Below are 25267 nucleotides of genomic sequence, written 5' to 3'. Positions count from 1 at the left end.
CCTACATTTACAAAATCACTCATGTCTCCACGATATTAAACCACAAATGTGACCCTCCAGCATAAAACCGTATGGAAGTCGCATGGCCATATTTTTAGATATTTTTTGAGGATTTTTTGTGCTCTTTCATTTGATACCATGATCCTAATTTCTAATTTTTGACCCACGTGTACAGTTTTGTGCTGGAGGGTCACAAATGGTGGAGTTTGACTGGAACAATCAGGCAGTTAGAGGTGCAGGAGGACCTCTGTCTCTCCATAAAATGACTGTTGTAGCAGCAGTACAGAGGGCAGTGCTGTCGCTCCACATCCCCAGTCCACATCCCCTGCAGTCCCCTGTCTGTCTGCAGCTTGCCCGCTCTCCCTCTATCGCATGGGTTTCTACCTGCAGCCACAAACAAGTGTTTATGCTACTTTCTAAATTCCGCATGACATTTGATAACCTCTCTGTGTGTATGTGCCCTGTGATGGACTGGAATCCCCTGCAGGGTGAACCTGTATCTTAGACCTTGTGTTGCCTGAAATAGACCCCCCACCCTGCCCTCCCCCCCCCCCCCAAAGCAGGGTAAGTGGTAGGAGGATGGATGGATTAATGGATGGATATTTGTGTTTCCTTCACAGAGACCAAATGAAAAGATGTAATTCAGATCCACATGAAGGAGACTTGTCATCCATCTTCAAGGTCTGCATTTGTTGCTGAAATTTATTTTCTTAAATTTTATCTAAATTGGCAAACATCTACAGATGTACAATTAGTATTTCATCCCATCAACGGGAAGATATTTGCAAATTAACAAGTGAAATTCTAAAACGATATGATGCTGGCAGTAATAATAATGAAACTAACTGTTTATTTCAGCTGCTAGAGGAAAAAGCTCAAATGTTTGTGAAGGATGAGCTGAGGAGATTCAGAAGGTGCCTAGATCAGAATTACCCAGAATGCTCTGAGCCTCAGCCGGAGGAGGACAATGACCTGGACAGTGATGGTCAGATGCAGAAGATCTGTGGTAGAGAGGCAGCTCTGAAGATCACACTGTACATCCTGAGGACCATGGAGCAAAATGATCTCGCTGACATGCTGGAGAAGAGTAAGAGCTGTGTGTCATTCTGTGTGTGTTTGATTTGCCACAGTATAATAGTATATGAAAAAAATATGTATGGCATTTCAATTTATCTTTTATTTTGATTTTATTTTGCTTGTCTGAGTTAAAAAATGCATATTCTTTAACGGTTTGTGGATTTACCTCTCATTTCTTTTCAGAACTTCAGTCGCAATCTCAGCACAGAATTAAATGTAACATGAACAAGAAATTTGAGTGTGTATTTGAAGGGAAACCCAAGGAAGGACAGCCAAAATTTCTCAATGAGATTTACACAGAACTCTACATAACTGAAGGTGGGACTGGAGGAGTCAATGATGAACATGAAGTGAGACAGATTGAAACAGCATCCAAGAAAAGGCAAACAGAAGATACTACAATCAAGTGCAATGATATATTTAACCCCTTATGTGGGCGTGAGACACCTATCAGAACTGTACTCACTAAAGGTGTTGCAGGTATCGGGAAAACAATCTCTGTGCAGAAATTTATTCTTGACTGGGCAGAAGGAAAAGCAAACCAGGATGTTCACTTCATATTTGCTCTTCCTTTCCGGGACCTGAATTTGATTAAGGGTGAATACAGTCTGATTGAACTGCTTCTCCACTTTGTCCCAGAACTGAAATCACTTGAATCCACTGAGCTGTTTAGGTACAAAGTCTTGTTCATCTTTGACGGTCTGGATGAGTGTCGCCTTCCTCTGGATTTTCAGAACAATGAGAGCTGGTTTGATGTAACAAAGAAAACGTCACTGGATGTGCTGTTGACTAACCTCATTAAGGGGAATCTGCTTCCATCCGCTCTCCTCTGGATAACCTCCCGGCCGGCAGCAGCCAATCAGATACCTCCTGACTGCATCCACCGGGTGACAGAGATACAAGGGTTCAGTGATGCCCAGAAGGAGGAGTATTTCAGGAGGAGATTCAGTGATCAGAGGCTGGCCAGCAGGATTATCACACATGTGAAATCATCAAGGAGCCTCCTCATCATGTGCCACATACCTGTGTTCTGCTGGATTTCAGCCACTGTCCTTGAGAAAATCTCAAGTGAGACTGACAGGGGAGAAATTCCAAGGACTCTGACTGAAATGTACACACACTTCCTAACCTTTCATACAAGTTTAAAAAATGACAAGTATATGAAAAATTATGACATCAAGCGTCATAAATACAGCAAGGAATTCCTTTTAAAACTTGGTAAACTGGCTTTTGACAACCTTGAGAAAGGCAATATCATATTTTATGAGCAAGATCTGACAGAGAATGACATTGATGTCACTGAAGCTTCAGTTTACTCTGGAGTGTGCACAGAAGTCTTTAAAGAGGAATATGGGCTGTATGAGGAGAAGGTGTACTGCTTTGTGCATCTGAGCATCCAGGAGTATCTAGCTGCTTTATACGTGTTTCTGTCAAACTCATCAGCTGACCTGCTGAAGACTGCAGTGGATCAGGCATTAAAGAGCAAGAATGGACACTTGGACCTCTACCTCCGCTTCCTCCTGGGCCTTTCAACAAACTCCAGTAAGACTCTGTTACAGAGGCTACTGGGACAGACAGGAACCAGCTCACATGACATTAAGAAAACAGGCCAATACATCAAGGAGAAAATACAGGAGAATTTATCTCCAGAAAGAACCATCAACTTGTTCCACTGTCTGAATGAACTGGGTGACAATTCTCTAGTAAAGGAAGTACAAAGACACCTGAATTCAGGACGTCTTTCAGCAGAAGACCTCTCACCTGCACAGTACTCAGCTCTGGCCTTTGTGATGCTGATGTCAGATGAGGAGCTGGATGTGTTTGATCTGAAGAAATTCATCAGATCAGATAACCAGCATTGGAGGCTGCTGCCTGTGGTGAAGACATCTAGGACAGCTCTGTAAGTGACGTGGGGGTGGGAAAACACATCCTGTCTGGCAGGTTTACATGTACGTTGTTTGAAATGTATAAAATATAAAGTGTATTCATCCTCATGGATTAATAACCAGACTTGGTTTCAATGATAATCTGGAACACAGATTTTACAATGACTGAGGGTAGTAATGGAGTCTAAAACAAAAAGTGACGTTTCCGTTCCCATCCAGACTGCCCTCTGATCGTGGGCGTGGCATCCTAACCTGCTACAGAAACGGGGGGGGGGTCTCTATCCAGAGCAGTGATACTCACTCGGCGAACCGCAGCCTGAATCCAGACAGAAACACAGTTTAATCCGGACCCCCCCTTGACCACCCCCTTAGACTCCCCCGGTTGGCAGTTGACCCCCCCACCCCACTGCCCCCTTTTGGCTTTGAGTCACTAATGGATTTTGGCCCTGTGGGAGAGTAACTGACCCCCCTGACCTGGAAGGTTTATTAGTGCTGTGTGTACAGGGCTGCCACCTGTCCCGGTTTTCCTCTGATTTTTTTTGTTTGTTTGACCAAAATGAATATTCTTTCCTGGGATACGAACTGTCGCTGTTTTCTGTGAAATTATACTATATATCTAATTTATAATTTCGTAGTTTCAAATGAAACCTCACTTGGTTTCCTTCTACCGCGATTCTTTTTTCTTCCAGCTCATGTACATGTTTCCAATTCTGTGTCCGAACACGGTTAAAAAAGGTAAAATACAAGAACAACTGGCCATGTCTATACTTTTATTTGATTGGTTGCAGAAATACGAAGGCTTACCTTATTACCTACCAACTGCACGGACTGTGGTTTGATTGTAAAGCATAATTAATTTTGAAATATGAGCTGTGCTGTTAATTATGTTGAAAAGGTTGTGTTGATATTGTATATCAGTACTGTTACTGGGATGTAGACTGTGTATGTCTGTGTCTTAATATGTTTTCTTTTCCAGGCTGAACAGCTGTAATCTCACAGAGAAATGCTGTGAGGGGCTGGCTTCAGCTCTCAGATCAAACTCCTCACACCTGAGAGAGCTGGACCTGAGTGACAATGACCTGCAGGATTCAGGAGTGAAGCTGCTCTCTGCTGCACTGGGGGATTCACACTGTAAACTGGAGATACTGAGGTCAGTATTACTGGGTATCCCAGAGTGTAAATTGGGGATACTGAGGTCTTCTGTATTTATATATTGTATTTATATTGTAATTATTTAAAGTAGTTGTAAATGTGAAAGTAGTCACATTTACTTAAATTTTATGCTTGTAATGGCGAGGTGATCTTCTTTATTTGAGAGCTTTTTCCTGTCTCTCTGCAGGCTGTCAGGCTGTAGAGTCACAGAAGAAGGCTGTTCTTCTCTGGCTTCAGCTCTGAGGTCAAACCCCTCACACCTGAGAGAGCTGGATCTGAGCTACAATCACCCAGGAGACTCAGGAATGAAGCTGCTCTCTGCTGTACTGGAGGATCCCAGCTGTAAACTGGAGAAGCTGAAGTGAGTACAGAGTGTGTGTCTGTCCCTGTTACAGACACATGTATGTGAAACAGATACAATAATTAAATAAATGGATATGTATGCGTGGGTGAATGGTGTGTGAGTGTGCCCTGCGATGGGCTGGCCCCCCATCCTGGGTTGTTCCCTGCCTCGTGCCCATTGCTTCCGGGATTGGCTCCGCACCCCCCGCGACCCAGTAGGACAAGCGGTTTGGAAAATGGATGAATTATACTTATAATGGTGAGGTGATCTTATTTATCTGAGAGCTTTTCTTGTCTCTCTGCAGGCTGTCAGGCTGTAGAGTCACAGAAGAAGGCTGTTCTTCTCTGGCTTCAGCTCTGAGGTCAAACCCCTCACACCTGAGAGAGCTGGATCTGAGCTACAATCACCCAGGAGACTCAGGAGTGAAGCTGCTCTCTGCTGTACTGGAGGATCCCAGCTGTAAACTGGAGAAGCTGAAGTGAGTACAGAGTGTGTGCCTGTCCCTGGTACAGACACACGTATGTGAGAAAGACACAATAATTAAATAAATGGATATGTATGCGTGGGTGAATGGTGTATGAGTGTGCCCTGCGATGGGCTGGCCCCCCATCCTGGGTTGTTCCTTGCCTCGTGCCCATTGCTTCCGGGATAGGCTCCGCACCCCCCGCGACCCAGTAGGACAAGCGGTTTGGAAAATGGATGAATTATACTTATAATGGTGAGGTGATCTTATTTATCTGAGATCTTTTTCTGTCTTTCTGCAGGCTGTCAGGTTGTAGAGTCACAGAAGAAGGCTGTTCTTCTCTCGCTTCAGCTCTGAGGTCAAACCCCTCACACCTGAGAGAGCTGGACCTGAGCTACAATCACCCAGGAGACTCAGGAGTGAAGCTGCTCTCTGCTATACTGGAGGATCCCAGCTGTAAACTGGAGAAGCTGAAGTGAGTACAGAATATCCATTTTACAAAAAAGAAACTGGGCATCAATAAAACCCAGAATGCATTTCAGCAGTGACATAATGATCAAACACAAACAGCTTATTTTTTCTTGTCCTACTTCCTTATATCCCACAAACTTATCAGCACTAAGTCCAGGTTAGAAACAAGCAAGTAGTGAAATAGGAAACAGTCATTCATTCTTAATACATGCAAACGATTTGTGTTGCTTAGTTAATAGGATTTTTTAAAAACTGACAGTAGTATTGAAATTAAACTTCCTGACTTTAACATGGACCATAGATAAAAATATAATGGGCACCAGTTAGAACCAGGACGATTGTTAGAATGCTTCTTAGTAAATTCAGTATTTTCAAAAAAAATGTTCCGTTAGGACCTCAATCCTCCTCAGTTGCATTTAATATACAGAGCACCAGTGTAAAAAGTGGTTTTATGAGTGTTTCATTTTCCTAAGGTTGGACCAGTGTGAACTCACAGAGAAATGCTGTGAGGCGTTGGCTTCAGCTCTCAGATCAAACCCCTCACACCTGAGAGAGCTGGACCTGAGTGACAATGACCTGCAGGATTCAGGAGTGAAGCTGCTCTCTGCTGGACTGGGGGATTCCCACTGTAAACTGGAGATATTGAGGTCAGTATTACTGGGTGTTCTGCACTGTAAACTGTAATTATTGAAAGTAGTTACATTTACTTAAATATTATGCTTATAGGAGTTTGCATGTTCTCCCCATGTCGTCATGGGGTTTCCTATGGGTTTTCCGATTTCCCCCCACAGTCCAAAAACATGCTGAGGGTAATTGGAGTCACTAAATTGCCCGTAGGTGTGCATGCATGGGTGAATGGTGTGTGAGTGTGCCCTGCGATGGGCTGGCCCCCCATCCTGGGTTGTTCCCTGCCTCATGCCCATTGCTTCTGGGATAGGCTCCGGACCCCCTGCGACCCAGTAGGACAAGCAGTTTGGAAAATGGATGGATGGATGGATTATGCTTATAATGGTGAGGTGATCTTATTTATCTGAGATCTTTTTCCTGTCTCTCTGCAGACTGTCAGGCTGTAGAGTCACAGAGGAAGGCTGTTCTTCTCTGGCTTCGGCTCTGAGGTCAAACCCCTCACACCTGAGAGAACTGGATCTGAGCTACAATCACCCAGGAGACTCGGGAGTGAAGCTGCTCTCTGCTCTACTGGAGGATCCCAGCTGTAAACTGGAGAAGCTGAAGTGAGTACAGAGTGTGTGTCTGTCCCTGTTACAGACACATGCATGTGAGAGAGATACAATAATTAAATAAATGGATATACCTGTATGATGTCATTCTGCTTCTCTTATAGTGTGGACCACAGTGGAGAGTGCCGGACCAGACCCGGCGTACAGAAATGTAAGTTTTTTTTACATGAATACCATTTATTCTACATTCAGTGTTGTGCATGAACGGTGGACTGAACACATCAGTTTGCAACTAATTAAAACAAACTCTGGCAACAGTGACCGATGCTCACGCACCAGATTTCATATGTTGATATGAAATTCGATGTATTACAGTGTCCAGTGGTGGAAAGTAACAAAGTAGAGTTACTTCAGTACTGTACTTAAGTACGTTTTTCTCATATCTGGTCTTAAGTAGATTTAGCTGTGGACACTTGACTTTTACTGCATCTTACAGCAAATATTTATACTTTCTACCCTCCTTCATTTCTGCTTCGCTTTGCGTTACATTTTTCAGTCACGTTGCTGTTTTTTTTTATCGGATGATGACAGGCAGTTAGTGGTGGGACAGATAATACCGAGATGAATAAAATACTGTTCATCCCACATCAAAATAAATAAAAAATCTTCAGTTAAATGGCAACACTTTACATTAACTGCACCTAAATAATGCTTTTATATTGCATTCATAAAACGTTCAGTACACCTTCATAACGTATTCATTAAGCATTCAATAATCATTCATAAACATCATGCATATATACCTTTACATCCTAACATCCCTTAACAGCTGTAATATACATCAATAACAAACATTATAATTGTATAATCATGTAAAGTTTGTTATTAATGTATATTAAAGATGTTAAGTGATGTTAAGGTGTACTTGCATGCTGCTTATGAATGCTCTATGAATGCATTATGAAGGTGCACTTAATATAAAGCGTTACCAAGTGAACTAAGGCTTGCATGTGCAGCTTTTTAGCGTGGTTTGCCCTTTTAATGATCCTCGCTCTGGCGGCGGTGAATTCAGCTCACTGTGGTGCCTGTGGACATGCTGAAGCATGTTCGTTGTGCTATTTGTCTATATTATCAGTCTTTTACAGTGTTTGCATGCAGCTTTTGTCTTGCCTACTTTTCTCGCCATGTTCGTTTGTGATTACCGGAACACTACAATGCTGCCACACTGCTGATTTAAGATCGGGGGGTCTGTCCTCAATTTCAAGTTCGCTCGCCATTTCACGTTCGGTCAAAACCAAAAACTAACGTATAACATCGACGTGAATACGCAGTGACGTCTGACGTCGAACCGACAGTAGCTCAGCTCGTCAGAACACCGGTCTGCTTGATGGTATTAATCGCTCTTCCTCCTGCCTACAGACTCCTGCCAGCTGACACTGGACCCCAACACAGCACACAGAGGCCTGTCTCTGTCAGAGGGGAACAGGAAGGTGACATGGGGGGCAAAGCAGCCATGTCCTGATCATCCAGAGAGATTTGACCGCTGGCCCCAAATTATGTTCAGAGAAAGTCTGACTGGCCGCTGTTACTGGGAGGCTGAGTGGGATGGACATAGAGTTGAAATAGGAGTGACTTATAGAGGAATCGGGAGGAAAGGATGGAGTGATGACTGTCTGCTTGGAGCCAATGACAAGTCATGGAGTCTGCGTGGTGACCTTGACAGTTGCTCTGTCTGGCACAATGATAAAGAGACTGTCATACCCATAGAGCCCTCAGACTCCCGCAGAGTAGGAGTGTATCTGGACTGGGGGGCTGGTGCTCTGTCCTTCTACAGAGTCTCCTCTGATGGACTGACCCTCCTGCACAGATTCACCTCCTCATTCACTGAGCCCCTCTATCCAGGGTTTGGGGTTTATTATCCAAACTGCTCAGTGTCGTGGTGCATGCTGGGATAGCTCACTGCACACTGGAGGAATCATTTTTACTGTATCACAGTATGACATGTTGCCGCTTATCCATGGTAAATCTTTGCTTTTTAAAATGTATAATCCTTTTATCTCCGACTAAAATATACTGAAATATAATCCTAGTGAGTGGGGGGGGGGGGGGGGGGGGGGGATAAGGTAATACGCTGCCCTGTATACGTACATTTTATATATTTATGCATATATTGTATTTTCCTCTGCAATGACACTAACGGCCTTCTACTCTATCCTGTTCGTCTGCGGATTCCCAAAGCATATCGGAGTAACATAAACAAACAGCAACTCTATGGGGAAATAAATTCACTTTAATATTACAACCGAGCATAACTCGCACTGTTACACTAAATCTGCATGTATAATAACTGTTTACCTGCATATACTAGATTCAATGCTTGAAATACAAGCAGGAATAAAGTTTTCCTAACAGTGAACGGCCGTGCCGGAAAACCGACAAGCTAATTAGCAAACGGCCAAATGTCTCTGTCACCCTATTTAAACATGGGAAAAGATAATATAAAAAGATGAACTAAACTTCTTACTGCAGAAATTAATGCCAAAATAAGTAATCATGAAAAGCAAACCGTAAGATGGCATGGCTGCCAAGTTTCATCAAAACTTCGGAGTGAGGTTACATTGGGGCGAAGCGTAAGTGTGTCTCAGAGCCCTGAAATAAAGTGCAGCCTGAGAGAGCAGAACCCGGCGCTGCGGTGACTGAGGGTTTCCCGTCGGGGTAGGATGTGACCACGCGGTCCAGGACATATGTAGTTATTATTTAACGTTCAGTACAACATTAACCCAAACTAAAATTGAGTGAAATTAAAAACTATTCCTTTTTAACTTTACCGCTAGAAGAACTATGAAAATGGACGTAGTTCATGAGTTGGTTGCTATTCTGACTGCAGCTATTTCTTAAATGTGTTTTTTTAGTTAAAAGAATGAATGTGAAACATGTTTGATCAATGATGCACCGTATATGATTCCAAATTACCAGAAAAAAAAACATTTTTTCTTGTTTGGAAATCCTGATTTACTTTATATTTTAGCTTCTTTTTTTAATCCACACTACTTAGGAATAAGATTATGGGATACCATTTGACCCACAATACACTCACATCGGCACTGCAGTAATAAAGATACAGCACTGAACACAATGGAAAGGCGGGGTCTCACTCTGACGTCACTCTCCGTCCTCTGGTGACGAGCCCCACGTTCTGCGCTGCGCCCCCTGCTGGCGGCTTGTGTGTTTCTCTCCCCCTCTGTCTATATAGATGCCGCGCACCTGTTCACTTGGGGGCGGGTCTATAAGACCTTCCTGGTTAAACCTGCACGGGAGGGGGAGGGAATAAAGGATTGTGACATCAACTGGACTCAAACTCACTGGCTCCAGTTGACCTGCCAGTCACAGCTGGGTCACTTTGCAGCCATGAACTTACAGAAATGTTCTGTAATTAAAGAAGGATGGAAAAGCACTGTCTGTGTTTAATGAAAAATTATGTGCTGGAAAAATATTCAGAAATGCTGTGTAAATGTTTGCCTTTAAACATTCTGGTAAAAGCATTTATCAATTAAAAAAACTTTACTGTATTGTTTATTTGACTGAAATGCTGAAATTGTGATTAATACGGCTGTTGACTAAATTAATTCTGCGTCTAGTTAAGGTATTTTTCCGAAGCTGTGCAGCTGATTCCCTGGGTAATGAAGTTCACCCACCTACTCTTATAGGATTACAGTGGGTTTCAACCAGTGGGTCACGGCCCCGTTATTGGAATTCCTGTGTGTGGGGTTTTTTGTTTTTTACATTGTTATAATATGCAGACGTAACTAAATATTATTTTAAACTAACTAATAAATAGCTACCAACACAACTAGCTCATTATTTTCATCGATTCAAAGCAAATCAAAATGAAGTTTCTCTTTTCACCATATATGGAAGTGGCCAGTGTGTTACATCATTATCATTCAAGCAAACTACACTGTAACTGTAGCAGCTTCATTACAGTTAAGTTACAGTGAGGAAGACGTCTTACACCGTTATTTCTAAATGACAAGTTCTGATTAATCATGTGTTACTCTTCCCCCACAGAGGAATCACAGTCACCCTTCCCTGCAAATGATGCTTATTTGGGTCCCCAAGTGATCCTGGTGAAAATGTTTCTTAACCATCCCTGCTTTTTCCCGGCCAAATAATTTGCTCCAGGATAACCTGTGACAATAATATATAATTTCTAAAAATATGACAGTGCTTGTGTTAAACCATGTGCTAATTAAATAAGACCTCTTGTAACACATTTAATTTACAGTACTTACCTTTTGACAAAGCCAAGAGTTAAAAACACTTCACATCTCTTTTGTTAAAAGGATGTTAAGATATTAACATGAGACAAAATTATTGTATATGTTGCCAATTTTTAACATGGCCGAGGTATAGAAGAATATAACCTTTGGGTTAGACACGGATGCGGACTTTCTTAGAAAAAGCAGAGGATTGACATCAGTCCCCTCAGCAGTGGTCACACTAATCAGCTACATTTTCAGAGGAAGTGACAAACATAATGAAAATGCATTTGTATGTAACTTTAGTGGCACCTGTGTATATTAGGATCGATCAATCTAATCACTTCATATTCTATAAAAAGGTGGACGGACTGTCTGTCATCTGCAGGAAGCTCAGCATCTCCGGCAACCTGGGAAACATCAGTAACCTCAAGGTGAAATGCACAGCCGCTGTCCTAGTGTAACGTAATTCATATAAAAACCAGGGATTTACATTAATCAGGGAAGTAGCCTTTGCTGACACTTTACTTGACGGAGCAGAAATACTTAGTAATGAGTCAGTTACTACAGCAGATCCCTGGTAGTTCCTTCAGTGGTTCCTTCAGTAGCTCACAAAGGTTTACAGAATTAGCAGATTTAGTAATAAATATAGTAACTGATTGAGGTAAAACATGCATCATGATTCATTAATGATGAATGAACATGAGATCAGTATGTAGCTTAGACTTGGCTTGTGGTTAATTACAACATAACTAATAGTATAAAACTGCATTATTTGTGCCCTGCCAAGTAAAGTGTTACCTGGTGTGTTTATGTAACACATGATATTCACAGAAATGCACCATTTGTGGTTCATTTTCACATCGGGCTTCAGCATCAGGTTGTGCAGAAGGTATCACACTTGCGGTGCTGCGTCTGTCAATGTCAGCGCTGTCCTCAGTTTGCACTGATGCTGTCTGGGGACCCCCCCCCCCCACAGGACATGCATAATTACAGGCCTTAAAGCAGAGATGCGTGGTTCACCGTGTAGAAAGAAGAGCACCACCGTCTGGTCTGATAAATCATAGTCACCAGAAAATAACCGTCATTCCCAAGTGAGATTTAGGGAAATTATAAGTATCTAGTTTCTGACCGTAAAAATCAGCCTTAGATCTGCTTTTCCAGCTTAATCTACCTATTTCAGATGTGGGGGGGCTGACATGTAATGGGCACTTATGACTATGGAGACAGAGGGTGTGACCTTTAGAATAGATGTTGGAAGAGATGGTGGTAAGGTGGCCCCTAAATGCAAGGTGAACGTCGTTACTGAAATGCCAGTCACTACGGTCTAATCTAATGGGAACCATTAAAGTAGCCAATGGGAAGCCGGGCACCTCTGTCAGTGACTGACTGCACAAGACAGTCTCACCCACAGTGAGTGTCATGGCCTCTCTTTCCCCTTTAAGTGGCTGTAGCATCAATTTATGTTACTATTCAAGAGGAGGAACCTTTATTATATGTAGAGAGGAAGGGGCGCACAAATCTAACGATTATTTTTAAACAGTGATATGGAATGTTCACCCTTTCGCAGGACGCGCTACTGAATGCTGCGCATGTTGCTGTGAATCACGCAACAATTTAAAATTGGCTTAATACTGCCACCTAGTGTTCAATCTACCAAAGTATTTTCTACAAGAAAATATTCATCTTCCAGAAGTAGCAAGACATATTATGTACAATGTGCAACAAATCTTTTTTGAGTTTATTATTATGTGATGGGCTGCCATGTGTTTCAGTTTTAATACACACCCTGTAAAGTGTTTCTTGTCCAAAATCAAACCCTCTGGATATTGCTATAGAGCTTCAGGAAACAACCAACTAAAGGAAATATGACAATAAGTCAAGTGATGCAACTCCTTCCTGCCTGCGTGGAGCGATCACCGAACCTCAGAACATTTCTGCCAGATATTGGTCATGTTCTTTGGTATCTCACCATAATCATCAGCAGCTTCTATGGTAGTTTCCGTAGGTCTCACGTGTCACAAAGCTGCCCGTAAATAGCGCTTGTTTTGCTCAACCAGCACATCATGTGTGATGTCTAACTTTTTATATTATTTTAATCATCAGCTCAACTATGTACTGGACGTCGGCAGACCCAAAGATGAGCTTGTTGAAACACCTAAAGGATGTCTCACGCGGGCAGATTTTTGGACGTTAGGGTTAAACAAAAACATTCAATCTACAGTAAGTTTATTTGTGTATATTAACACATCTTCTGAAAGCGCTCATCCTGTTCTGGATTGCAGGGGGTACAGCGCCCATCCCAGATATAACGTTTACTTAATATTATAAAGAGATTAATTAGGGAACATTCATCTCTATTACATGCTGGATCATCAAAAATATCTATCCATCCATCCATTTTCCAAACCGAAAATATCTTTCTTTTAATATGACATTATTGAAGGGGGTAATCCCCCCATCTCACCATTGGTGTCACCCCTGTCCCCCCTACATCTTTGGCTATGAGGATAAAAGAAATAATGTATTTGAAAAAGGATCTCTTTTCCAATTTGCTATACCTTCTTACTAACCTTAAAAACATATCAAGGTAATTCTGCACTAATTCGTCATAGAGAATTTAAGAATGTAAAAAGTGCCCTGTAATTCTGCACACATGGAATAATAACGGAAACGGAATCAGGGATCTGTGTAAAGCAGCCGCAGCACGGCGATAAACGTGAATAGTAAATCGTGATTAAGGCCGTGTGTCAATGATTTAAGTGACGTATCATAATTAAGATATATATCATTCATAATATGCGTTACGACAGAATTCGGAGCTTCTGCTTAGACCTTCTGCGCATCTGATTGTTTACTTCCGTGATAGAAAGCGAAAGCAATTTAAAGGACACTCGCCATTTTGTGAAGATCCATGAATACGATACTGGAGTAATTTAAAGACAATTTGTATTTCAAGGTAAGATTATAGTTAAGATATACGGCTAATAATAAAACAAGACCGTGTAACGCACTTGCATGCAGCGGCATTGATTTAATCTGACAGGAGCGATGGGGAGCTGGATTATTTACGGAGGGGGCTTTAACTTGGACCCTTTTTAGGGCAGTATGAAATCGGCTTTATTTTTCCCTCGAATTGTGTTTTGTTGGATTTAATTTGATCGGTCTCGGATTTTTCGTTTTTATAAGTTTTTAATGTGATCTGAAAATGCTTCGTTGGTTTTGCATTCGGCCTCACAGCAGCTGTGACGCAGTTTTATTTGTTTGTTTGCACGCGCGGTTACGAGACAAAACTATTTTTAATGATTTTCGGGTTTTTGGCAGGCGAGTCAATTAAAATGTAAGTATATAAATGTAAGCATATACCATTCAAGCATATAAAGGGTTGAATAAAAGCATCGGGCGAGTTCGGGTTGCACGTCTTTGGTTGCTACACTTCCTGTAAACATTTGAGCCACATGAGAAATGTCCTTTTAACTAGGGCTGCACGATTTGGAGAAAATATCAAATCGCGATTTTTCTGACAGACAATATTGCTATTACGATTTCATTTGCGACATAATTTTTTTATACGTCAAGCTTCAGTTCAGTATTAAGTGTGTAATAAATTTTAAAAATATGACGCATCATTTCCACTTGAGATACCGTAAAATATGAACTGGTCTATATTCTAATGCAAGGAGGAGAATTTAAAGATGTGATGTGTTAAGTTAAATAAAGTAATAATGGATACAATTGCAGAAAAAAGAAAAACAATAGCGATCTTGTAGCAAACAGCTTGGCCCCTAATAACATTAGAGCCGCCTTTTCCCACGACAATAAATAAGCAAGAACTTCGGTGTATGCAGCCTTTTTGTTTGTGCTAATGTGTTATTAGTGTTAACAGCAGCAAATATCTAACACTCTCAACCAAAAACCGCAATGTTCATAAGAGTGGCTGTTCTGAAATCGTAAAGCTGGAAAAATTCCGAACGTAGTATGCATTTCATAAGCACAGAAACATATGACATAATCACGACTGTATTATGGGTTTTACGGCTTTTTTGGGGGTCTCAGACTCCGCTGCTGTGAGGATTACTGACTGTCTCGTTGTTTTGATGGGTTATGCTAATGCAGTTGTCCATTAACAAAAACAAAAGGTGTAATACGCTGAAGTATGTCACTTCTGGTGGTTAAAAGGAGGTCACCGATTTTATTGATGACAGAGCCTTTATGAAACAATCTAGGCAAGAAGAAAATGCCGCATTTTCATCGCGTTTCACGTGTTTGCTGTTTGTGGGCGTGTACTCCGTCCTCTCGGGCCACTACTGATTGGTGAGCATGACTGTCACACAGGAAGCAGGGCATGAATTTGGAAAACTATTCTTGCAACAGTTTAAACCCTGCTGTGTAATGTATGTCCTAAATCGCAGCCTTTGCGATTTGCTAATCGCGTTGTTTCGAATCGCGTTTTCTTATAACTACATTATATTGCCGCAGGTATTGGGACACCTGCCTTTACACACGCATGAACTTTAATGACATCCCATTCTTAATACATAGGCTTTCTTGTGGAGATGGCCCACCCTTTGCAGCTATAACAGCTTCAGCTCTTCTGGGAAGGCTGTCCACACGGTGTAGGAGTGTGTTTGTTTTTTGGGGGAATCTTTGACCATTCTTATAGGAGAGCATTTGTGTGGTCATGCACTGATGATGGACTAGAAGGCCTGGCTCACAGTCTCCGCTCTAATTCATCTCAAAGATGTTCTGTCGGGTTGAGGTCAGGGCTCTGTGCAGGCCAGTCAAGTTCTTCCACACCAGATTCGCTCATCCATGTCCTTATGGATCTTGCTTTGTGCTTTGGTGTGCAGTGATGTTGGAACAGGAAGGGGCCGTCCCCAAACTGTTCCTACAAAGTTGGGGCATGAATTTTTCAAAATGACATTAAATGCTGCAGCTACGCATTGGAAGCATCTTTGCTCTTCGTAATTAAATGTACAATAATAATAGTATAATATTTGTAACATCTAATATGTCTTATTTTCTCTTGTTTTGTCTAATATATTAGGTAATAGGAGTGTAATTGTCATGACCTGCCTGTACGATCCTCTTGTGAGCCACGCCCCTTATTGACCACGCCCCCTTATAAACCACGTGTGCAGCCCAGATCGTTACCAGCTGTTTCCTGTCAGTTTGATTCATCAGGTGTATTTAAGTCCACGTCAGAGTCTGTAGGCCCAGGTCTGTCATTGACGTTTTGATGTTACATGTTCCTGTGTCCTGCATTTGGAGTGATTCCAAATACATCCTTCGATCCTGATTCCTCGTCTCCTCGTTCCTGCTTCCTTGTCCAGCAACCATAACAGTAATGGTGACTAAATAATTTTAAAAACCGTGTTTAGAAGGTCATAAACAGGTTTTCTATGCTCTAACTACGAAAATATTCGATTTATAGATAAAGAATCCTACTTTGCGAAAATTCACTTATCGAGGTAGAGTCTGGAACTGATTAACCGCGATAAATGAGGGTTGACTGTAAAGTGTATGTAAGAAGCAGTGATGAAGCTCTCATAGACTCCCAGAGAAGCATGGTGTCCAGTCGGGCTCCAAAACCATGTGATCAGAACATAGTGACCAACAAACTTTTCTCTATTCTACATTTAGACGAAGCGTACAGGAGCCTTCCATAGACTTCCAGTGAAGCACAGTGTCAGTGGGCATCTATGGGCTGCATTTATCCTGTTTTAAAAGGACAACTAACGTTTATGTTGTGAAAAACAACTTCCACGGAATGATCAGCATTGAGGTTCAGCTGGAACATGAATTACACTTTCAGCTGCAAATGAAATTAGGTTACATTGACAAATTGATTAATTCGGTTATTTTGGCATATTTCGGGGGGGCCAGGCTTCCCATGTAGTCTTAGAACAATCGCTTGTGGCCAAGCTGCCTGCTCCCCCCAGGCTGTCCAGAGTAGGACTTTATCTAAAAATGCCTGCTGACTGTCTTCACAAATGGAGGACAGGACTTGGGGCCTCCTAGGTAACTGAAGGGCCCTGGGGCCCCAAAACCCACAGTTTGCACTAATCAGTGTGCTGAGCCCTAACAACTAGCACTGCATAGTTACCACAGGATTTCACCCAAAAGTTGATGCCAATGGTCCCCTAGGTCACTGAAGGGGCCACAACATCCAAACCCGCTGTGGTACCCAAGACAGCCCTGGGCCTTATTACATAACTAGCACTGCCATAGTTACATGGTGACTTAATCTAAAAATGGCCAGACTGCCTTCACAGGGTGGGGGCCATCGCTCGGGGGCCTGTAATCCACTCATGAACTGATATATCGTGCATGTCTTTGTACTGTTTGTACTGTTTGTGCCAGTTTTATAAAGATGGTATGAAATACAAAACGATAGAAATATGCTGCTTAAGAATTATGTAAGAAAATAATGATCTCAATTCTGATTAAAGACAAAAAAAAATCACGCAACATTAGCATATAGTAACAAGTCTAACTGCCAAAGGTACACAGAGTGCATACAGGCGTGTAGCTACAGGCAGCCATGCTTCCGATAATTCCATCCATCTGATTCCTAAACCCGTTGGTCTTATGCTGAGTCATGGGGGTCCGGAGCCCATCCTGGAAGCTATGGCTGTAACGCAGGGAATAACCCAGGATGGGGAGCCAACTCATCGTAGACTTCCGATAATTATTCATGTATAAAATAATGACACTTGGCACAAACTCCCTGAAATTCGACATTCAGTTACTTCAGTAGGTGTAATATTACATATGGAATGTGGCAGAGTCACAGACTGGAGACCCCTGTGTGTAAATTCACTGTGAAGTGCTGAGTACTAGATACTGTTTATGTATGTATCTGTTAATCCTTCATGTTCACGGAGGATCCAGCAGGATCTGGTCTGGATCGGCGCAGAAATGGAGGGAGATGCTTCTGAAATGGGTCCCTCAGTGAAGCGTAAGGAGAGAGGAGATGCTTCTGAATCGGGTCCCTCAGTGGGTAAAAAAAGGAGAACTGAGAGGTAAGACAGAACCGGTGTGTTTTTGTGCTTATTTACAAACAGACATAAAAAAAAACCTTCCAGCATTTTCAACAGAGGTAGTAATTACAGAGCATCAGGTTTAACTTAATGTATTTCTTTGAGACTTAAGTGATTCAGGTTTGTTCATCATTTATTACGTTTATTAAGTAAAATTTATTGTCCCTCCCCCCCACCCTGCATGGGGAAGAAATTGTTGTCCCGATAGTGTCTAGGTTTGTATTAACTAGCTGAAGTGACAGTGTTTTCCAAAAATCCATATTCTCAAAAATATGGCATTGAGTAATATTTATGTTTAATGAAATACAACAGTGACCATGGGAGTAACACCTGAGTAAGACGGGAACCCTGTCAGGGTCACGTTGTGAAGAACATTGTGATTTATGGTACAATGACTGTTACAGCCCACTGGCATGCATGTCTCTTTGGGTCTGTAGTTAGACCATAACATAAAAGTAAAAGGGTTCCTGGCTATGGAGGTGGTGACCGTGTTACTAAACCTTTCATATCGGTATGTTAATTTTATATGGGACATTAAAGCCGACTGTGAACAAGCCTGTTTGCATCAAGAGCTTCAGGGCAGGTAGAGCAGAAGGCTGAACAACTGAAGATTTAATGTGATTCTCTCCATATTATATGAATTATATTTATATTATAAGGATTTTTTTCCTCTCGCCGCCCACAGTGCCCTGATGGAGAGAGCAGGCTCACCTGCACCCAGCTGTGTTTCCATGAAGAGTGACTGGTCAAAGGATGAGCCCCCAATCAACTTCAGAGCGGGACCTTTTCCTAAAGATCAAAGGTAAATGTGCGTTTCAACAAACACTGTTAAAAACACTCAGATTCACAGTGAAAAGGCACAGAAGCACATATAAGCTATGAGGAAAAAACTTTATAATCATCATTTATTAACTTGTGATGTTGAATTTGAAATTCTGCCTGTAGATTTTCAGCCTATATTGATTTACAGAAGGTTCTCCTAAATTTACAAAATCATTTATGTCCCCACGATATTAAACCACAAATGGTGGAGTTTGACTGGAACAATCAGGCAGTTTGATGAAACAGTGGAGAGCTGAGCTGCTTATTGTGAACGGTTCAGATTTATTGTCCAAGCTAATGGCACTAAAGGGGAGGCGGTCGTGCCATGTTTGCTGAGTGTGATGGGGCTAAAACCTTTGGATTACAGAGAGATCTGCTCCAGACAGAGACGGGCAGGAATACATCAAGTATTGTGTTGTTACAAATTACAAATACTTGCTTGTGAAATGTAACAAAATAAAATTTATATTATAAGGATTTTGTTTCCTCTCGCCGCCCACAGGGTCCTGACAGAGAGAGCAGGCTCACCTGCACCCAGCTGTGTCTCCGTGAAGAGTGACGGGTCAATGGAAGAGCCACCTACCTTCAGAGAGGGACCTTTTCCTACAGATCAAAGGTAAATGTGCATTTCAACAAACACTGTTTAAAACACGCAGTCTCTCAGTCAAACGGCACAGAAGCATATATAAGCTATGAGGAAAAAACATTATAATGGATGCATCATACTTTAACTTTTGATTTTGGGTTTAATAGTCTGCCTGTAGGTTTTCAGCCTATATTGTTTTACCAGAAGACCCTCCTACATTTACAAAATCACTCATGTCCCCACGATATTAAACCACAAATGTGACCCTCCAGCATAAAACCGTATGGAAGTCGCATGGCCATATTTTTAGATATTTTTTGAGGATTTTTTGTGCTCTTTTATTTGATACCATGATCCTAATTTCTAATTTTTGACCCACGTGTACAGTTTTGTGCTGGAGGGTCACAAATGGTGGAGCTTGACTGGAACAATCAGGCAGTTAGAGGTGCAGCAGGACCTCTGTCTCTCCATAAAATAACTGTTGTAGCAGCAGTACAGAGGGCAGTGCTGTCGCTCCACATCCCCAGTCCACATCCCCTGCAGTCCCCTGTCTGTGTGCAGCTTGCCCGCTCTCCCTCTATCGCATGGGTTTCTACCTGCAGCCCACAAACAAGTGTTTAGGCTACTTTCTAAATCCCGCATGACATTTGATAGCCTCTGTGTGTGTATGTGCCCTGTGATGGACTGGAATACCCTGCAGGATGAACATGTATCTTAGGCCTTGTGTTGCCTGAAATAGACCCCCCACCCTGCCCCACCCAAAGCAGGGTAAGTGGTAGTAGGATGGATGGATTAATGGATGGATATTTGTGTTTCCTTCACAGAGACCAACTGAAAAGATGTGATTCAGATTCACATGAAGGAGGCTTCTCATCCATCTTCAAGGTCTGCATTTGTTGCTGAAATTTATTTTCTTATTTTATCTAAATTGGCAAACATCTACAGATGTACAATTAGTAGTTCATCCCATCAAAGGGAAGATATTTGCAAATTAACAAGTGAAATTCTAAAACGATATGATGCCGGCAGTAATAATAATGAAACTAACTGTTTATTTCAGCTGCTAGAGGAAAAAGCTCAAATGTTTCTGAAGGATGAGCTGAGGAGATTCAGAAGGTGCCTAGATCAGAATTACCCAGAATGCTCTGAGCCTCAGCCAGAGGAGGATAACGACCTGGACAGTGATGGTCAGATGCAGAAGATCTGTGGTAGAGAGGGAGCTCTGAAGATCACACTGTACATCCTGAGGACCATGGAGCAAAATGATCTCGCTGACTTACTGCAGAAGAGTAAGAGCTGTGTGTCATTCTGTGTGCGTGTTTGGTTTGCCATAGTATAATAGTATATGAAAAAAATATGTAGGACATTTCAATTTATCTTTTATTTTGATTTTATTTTGCTTGTCTGAGTTAAAAATGCATATTCTTTAAAGGTTTGTGGATTCACCTCTCATTTCTTTTCAGAACTTCAGTCGCAATGTCAGCACAGAATCAAATGTAACCTGAAGAAGAAATATGAGTGTGTATTTGAAGGGAAACCCAAGGAAGGACAGCCAAAATTTCTCAGTGAGATTTACACAGATCTCTCCATAACTGAAGGTAGAACTGGAGCAGTCAATGATGAACATGAAGTGAGACAGATTGAAACAGCATCCAAGAAAAGGCTAACAGAAGATACTACAATCAAGTGCAATGATATATTTAACCCCTTATGTGGGCGTGAGACACCTATCAGAACTGTACTCACTAAAGGGGTGGCAGGTATCGGGAAAACAATTTCTGTGCAGAAATTTATTCTCGACTGGGCAGAAGGAAAAGCAAACCAGGATGTTCACTTCATATTTGCTCTTCCTTTCCGGGACCTGAATTTGATTAAGGGTGAATACAGTCTGATTGAACTGCTTCTCCACTTTGTCCCAGAACTGAAATCACTTGAATCCACTGAGCTGTTTAGGTACAAAGTCTTGTTCATCTTTGATGGTCTGGATGAGTGTCGCCTTCCTCTGGATTTTCTGAACAATGAGAGCTGGTTTGATGTAACAAAGCAAATGTCACTGGATGTGCTGTTGACTAACCTCATTAAGGGGAATCTGCTTCCATCCGCTCTCCTCTGGATAACCTCCCGGCCAGCAGCAGCCAATCAGATACCTCCTGACTGCATCCACCGGGTGACAGAGATACAAGGGTTCAGTGATGTCCAGAAGGAGGAGTATTTTAGGAGGAGATTCAGTGATCAGAACCTGGCCAGCAGGATTATCACACATGTGAAATCATCAAGGAGCCTCTTCATCATGTGCCACATACCTGTGTTCTGCTGGATTTCAGCCACTGTCCTTGAGAAACTCTTAAGTGAGACTGACAGGGGAGAAATTCCAAGGACTTTGACTGAAATGTACACACACTTCCTGATCTTTCAGACAAGTTTAAAAAATGACAAGTATATGACAAATGATGACATTGAGCATAATACGTACAGCAAGGAATTCCTTTCAAAACTCAGTAAACTGGCTTTCGACAACCTTGAGAAAGGCAATCTCATATTTTATGAGCAAGATCTGACAGAGAATGACATTGATGTCACTGAAGCTTCAGTTTACTCTGGAGTGTGCACAGAAGTCTTTAAAGAGGAGTATGGGTTGTACCAGGAGAAGGTGTACTGCTTTGTGCATCTGAGCATCCAGGAGTATCTCGCTGCTTTATACGTGTTTCTGTCAAACTCATCAGCTGACCTGCTGAAGACTGCAGTGGATCAGGCATTAAAGAGCAAGAATGGACACTTGGACCTCTACCTCCGCTTCCTCCTGGGCCTCTCAACAGACTCCAGTAAGACTCTATTGCAGAGGCTACTGGGACAGACAGGAACCAGTTCACATAACATTAAGAAAACAGGCCAATACATCAAGGACAAAATAAAGGAGAGTTTACCTCTAGAAAGGACCATCAACCTGTTCCACTGTCTGAATGAACTGGGTGACAATTCTCTAGTAGAGGAAGTACAAAGACACCTGAATTCAGGACGTCTTTCAGCAGAAGACCTCTCACCTGCTCAGTACTCAGCTCTGGCCTTTGTGATGCTGATGTCAGATGAGGAGCTGGATGTGTTTGATCTGAAGAAATTCTTCAGATCAGATAACCAGCATTGGAGGCTGCTGCCTGTGGTGAAGACATCTAGGACAGCTCTGTAAGTGACGTGGGGGTGGGGAAACACATCCTGTCTAGCAGGTTTACATGTACATTGTTTGAAATGTATAAATATACAGTTTATTCCTCCTCATGGATTAATATCCAGGCTTGGTTTTAGTGATAATGTGGAACAAACACAGATTTTACAGTGACTGAGGGTAGTAATGGAGTCTAAAACAAAAAGTGACATTTCCGTTCCCACCCAGTCTGCCCCCCGATCGTGGGCGCGGCATCCTAACCTGCTACAGAAACGGGGGGGGGCTCTCTATCCAGAGCAGGGATACTCACTCGGCGAACCGCAGCCTGAATCCAGACAGAAACTCAGTTTAATCCAGACCCCCCCTTGACCGCCCCCTTAGACTCCCCCTTTGGCAGTTGACCCCCCCCCCACCCCTTCCCCTTTTGGCTTTGCGTCGCTGATATAATTTGACCCTGTGGGAGAGTAACTGACCCCCCTGACCTGGAAGGTTTATTAGTGCTGTGTGAACAGGGCTGCCACCTGTCCTGGTTTTCCTGGGATCTGTACTTAATGAATATTCTTTCCTGGGATACGAACTGTTCCTGTACATGTCTATACTGTTATTTGCTTGATAGCAGAAATACGAAAGCTTCCCTTATTACCTAGCAACCGCACGGGCTGTCGGTCTCCTGCACGCATCCACATCCGCGACCTCACCGTGACTCAGACTGCTAGCTAGAGGTAAAAAAAATCTATTTTTTGACGGGCGAGGAGGACGACAAAACATAATATGAACCACCAGCATCAAAGAAAAAGCGATTCATAACATACAACTCAGAGGGCAAAAAGGGAACTTTTCCGAGTGGATAAGACACAACCAAAGAGACTTGGGGGATGTGGCACAAAGCAGAACATCCCAGGTAGCTGGATAACTTAAGCCAAACATGGAAACTCTCCAATAGGAGGAGAGGTAAGCGACCATTCTACTGGACAATCCTTACTTTTGGCTTATCTGGCTACTGAAAAACGACTGCATTGTGGAATACCCCCCCCACCTCCTGCCCCCCCCCCCCCCCACCCCGTTCTCCGCCACTCGTGTTTTGTTTGCAGCCAAATTTTCAGTTAAACATGATGGAGAAACAGACCTGGAAATTCATGGGAAAAAGTAGGACCAGAGTTTTGTATTAGGCAAATGCAAAAATCTTAACAAAAGGAAACGCCAAAAATGTTAAACTTAAAAACTTTAAAGAATCATGTTTGGAACATAAAGCATTAATTGAGGGACAGCAGGGTTACTGCAGACAGCAGAAAGGGATGAGAGAGAGACACATGGAAGAGAGGTGAGAATGGCAGTGTCAGGGTGTCCAAATTCATTAGGTTAAAAGGTTTATAATTTATTATAATACGTATTATAATGCTTTCATTGCTAAATAGAGTATACCTTCGGACATATTAGGATCAGGTTTTGTAGTGGAGTGTAATTAGACACATTTACTCGTTAAAGCAAAAAAATCTGTATTTAATGTAGAAAAGGACAGCAGCAGACAGGAATCCAGACTGAGTGCTTCTGTGTCAGGACTGATATAGGTAAGAGGCAACAGGGAGTCCTACAGATATCAACAGTATATTTGCAGAAATGGTTTAATCCCCTCAACAAATCAAAGGTGGCATCCCTATTTGTGAATGTGTGTTGATGTGATGGAGCCCAGAGCTGGGAGCTTCCAGAAGACTGCTGTCTCTGCCTGCTCACTGGCGCCCTCTGCTGGCCCCAGCTGCACCTGGCTGAGGAAAGAATAGAGAATGGTGTCATTCCATTTGTCCCATTTAGTGCAAGTGTTCAAGAATGTCCCATTCCTCAGATAAGCCAAGTGCGGCTCCCTTGAAGTGCAGCTTATCCACACTTTAGCAAACACCGCATGGTAGTGGTCTGTGGTTCAGTATGTAGAGCAGAATGTACCGTCAGTGAAGCCCAATGTTCACGTGGAGCAGGAGGAAGCCGGTGTGTCACAGAGCAACATGCCTCCTAAGAAGCTTCAGATTAAGTGCTCAGTGCTGTATAACCAGTGTTTACAAAGCCTTGGCTACAGTGGAGGACGACTGCAAACACAACTAACAGAAATAATAACACGGCTGTAGGACGTTTGTTGTTCACCTCTTTAGATGTCAAGTCTGTCCCATTGTTTTCAGGAAATCTCTGCGCCATTCAGCCCTTCACATACACTTGTGAACTTTGCATCTCACATCAGCATCCATCATGACAGTGTGTAGTAACTTGGTGCACTTTCCCTTAAGTGGGGTAAATGGGGCAAATACAATATCGATACTGTCACAGTACCAGGATCATTTCGGGATTTTCAGATACTGGTGCTAAAATGGGACTTTTAAAATGGTACCTGATCTGGTACTTCAAAAATAGTAGTAGTAGTAATAATAATAATAATTATAATAATTATACGAAGGTCGTCGACATTAAGGGGCGGTTTTTTTATTTCTAAGGAAAATTTGACCTTCAAACTGCACAATATATTAACTCCTAATTAATTATGTGTTCCTATAATGAATGATGTGCAGGCTGCACATTACACGCCGGTCTGTGTGTATATAATAACTCGCCCCCCCTTGCCGACTCTGCATTAGCCGCTGGGGATGTTCACATCTCCTCCTTTCAGAGTCACCTGGCAGGATGATGCCTAATGGAAGCTCTTTGATTGGGCTGAATATGTTACAGGACGATTCACTTCCGTATCGCTTGTGTTTCTCTGTGCTTTGTTTTTAACTCTGACTTTCATGCCTGTTAAGGAACTAGTACCTTCAGATCATTTATGTTATTCATTCATATATAAAAC

The 25267-nt window shown here is 42.3% G+C and overlaps 1 protein-coding gene across 50 annotated transcripts in view; it reads left to right on the top strand.

Moving 5' to 3' along the window:
• Nucleotides 1-25267, top strand: part of LOC125716772 (NACHT, LRR and PYD domains-containing protein 12-like) — an 80227-nt gene that overhangs the window by 44003 nt on the left and 10957 nt on the right. For 43 of the 50 annotated variants that reach the window (XM_048989478.1, XM_048989463.1, XM_048989495.1 and 40 more), the window contains 8 exons: nucleotides 621-681; nucleotides 859-1087; nucleotides 1261-2977; nucleotides 3940-4113; nucleotides 4303-4476; nucleotides 4763-4936; nucleotides 5223-5396; nucleotides 5866-6039. In XM_048989478.1, the coding sequence (XP_048845435.1) occupies nucleotides 621-681; nucleotides 859-1087; nucleotides 1261-2977; nucleotides 3940-4113; nucleotides 4303-4476; nucleotides 4763-4936; nucleotides 5223-5396; nucleotides 5866-6039 (2877 nt within the window). Of the gene's footprint in view, nucleotides 1-620; nucleotides 682-858; nucleotides 1088-1260; nucleotides 2978-3939; nucleotides 4114-4302; nucleotides 4477-4762; nucleotides 4937-5222; nucleotides 5397-5865; nucleotides 6040-6450; nucleotides 6625-6734; nucleotides 6782-7989; nucleotides 8061-25267 lie in introns of all 50 variants that reach the window. The other 7 variants (XM_048989479.1, XM_048989453.1, XM_048989480.1 and 4 more) reach the window with 5 other exon arrangements.

This window comes from Brienomyrus brachyistius, chromosome 21 (assembly GCF_023856365.1).
Source record: "Brienomyrus brachyistius isolate T26 chromosome 21, BBRACH_0.4, whole genome shotgun sequence".
NCBI classification, from domain to species: domain Eukaryota; kingdom Metazoa; phylum Chordata; class Actinopteri; order Osteoglossiformes; family Mormyridae; genus Brienomyrus; species Brienomyrus brachyistius.
This window is presented reverse-complemented; position numbering and strand designations above follow the sequence as displayed.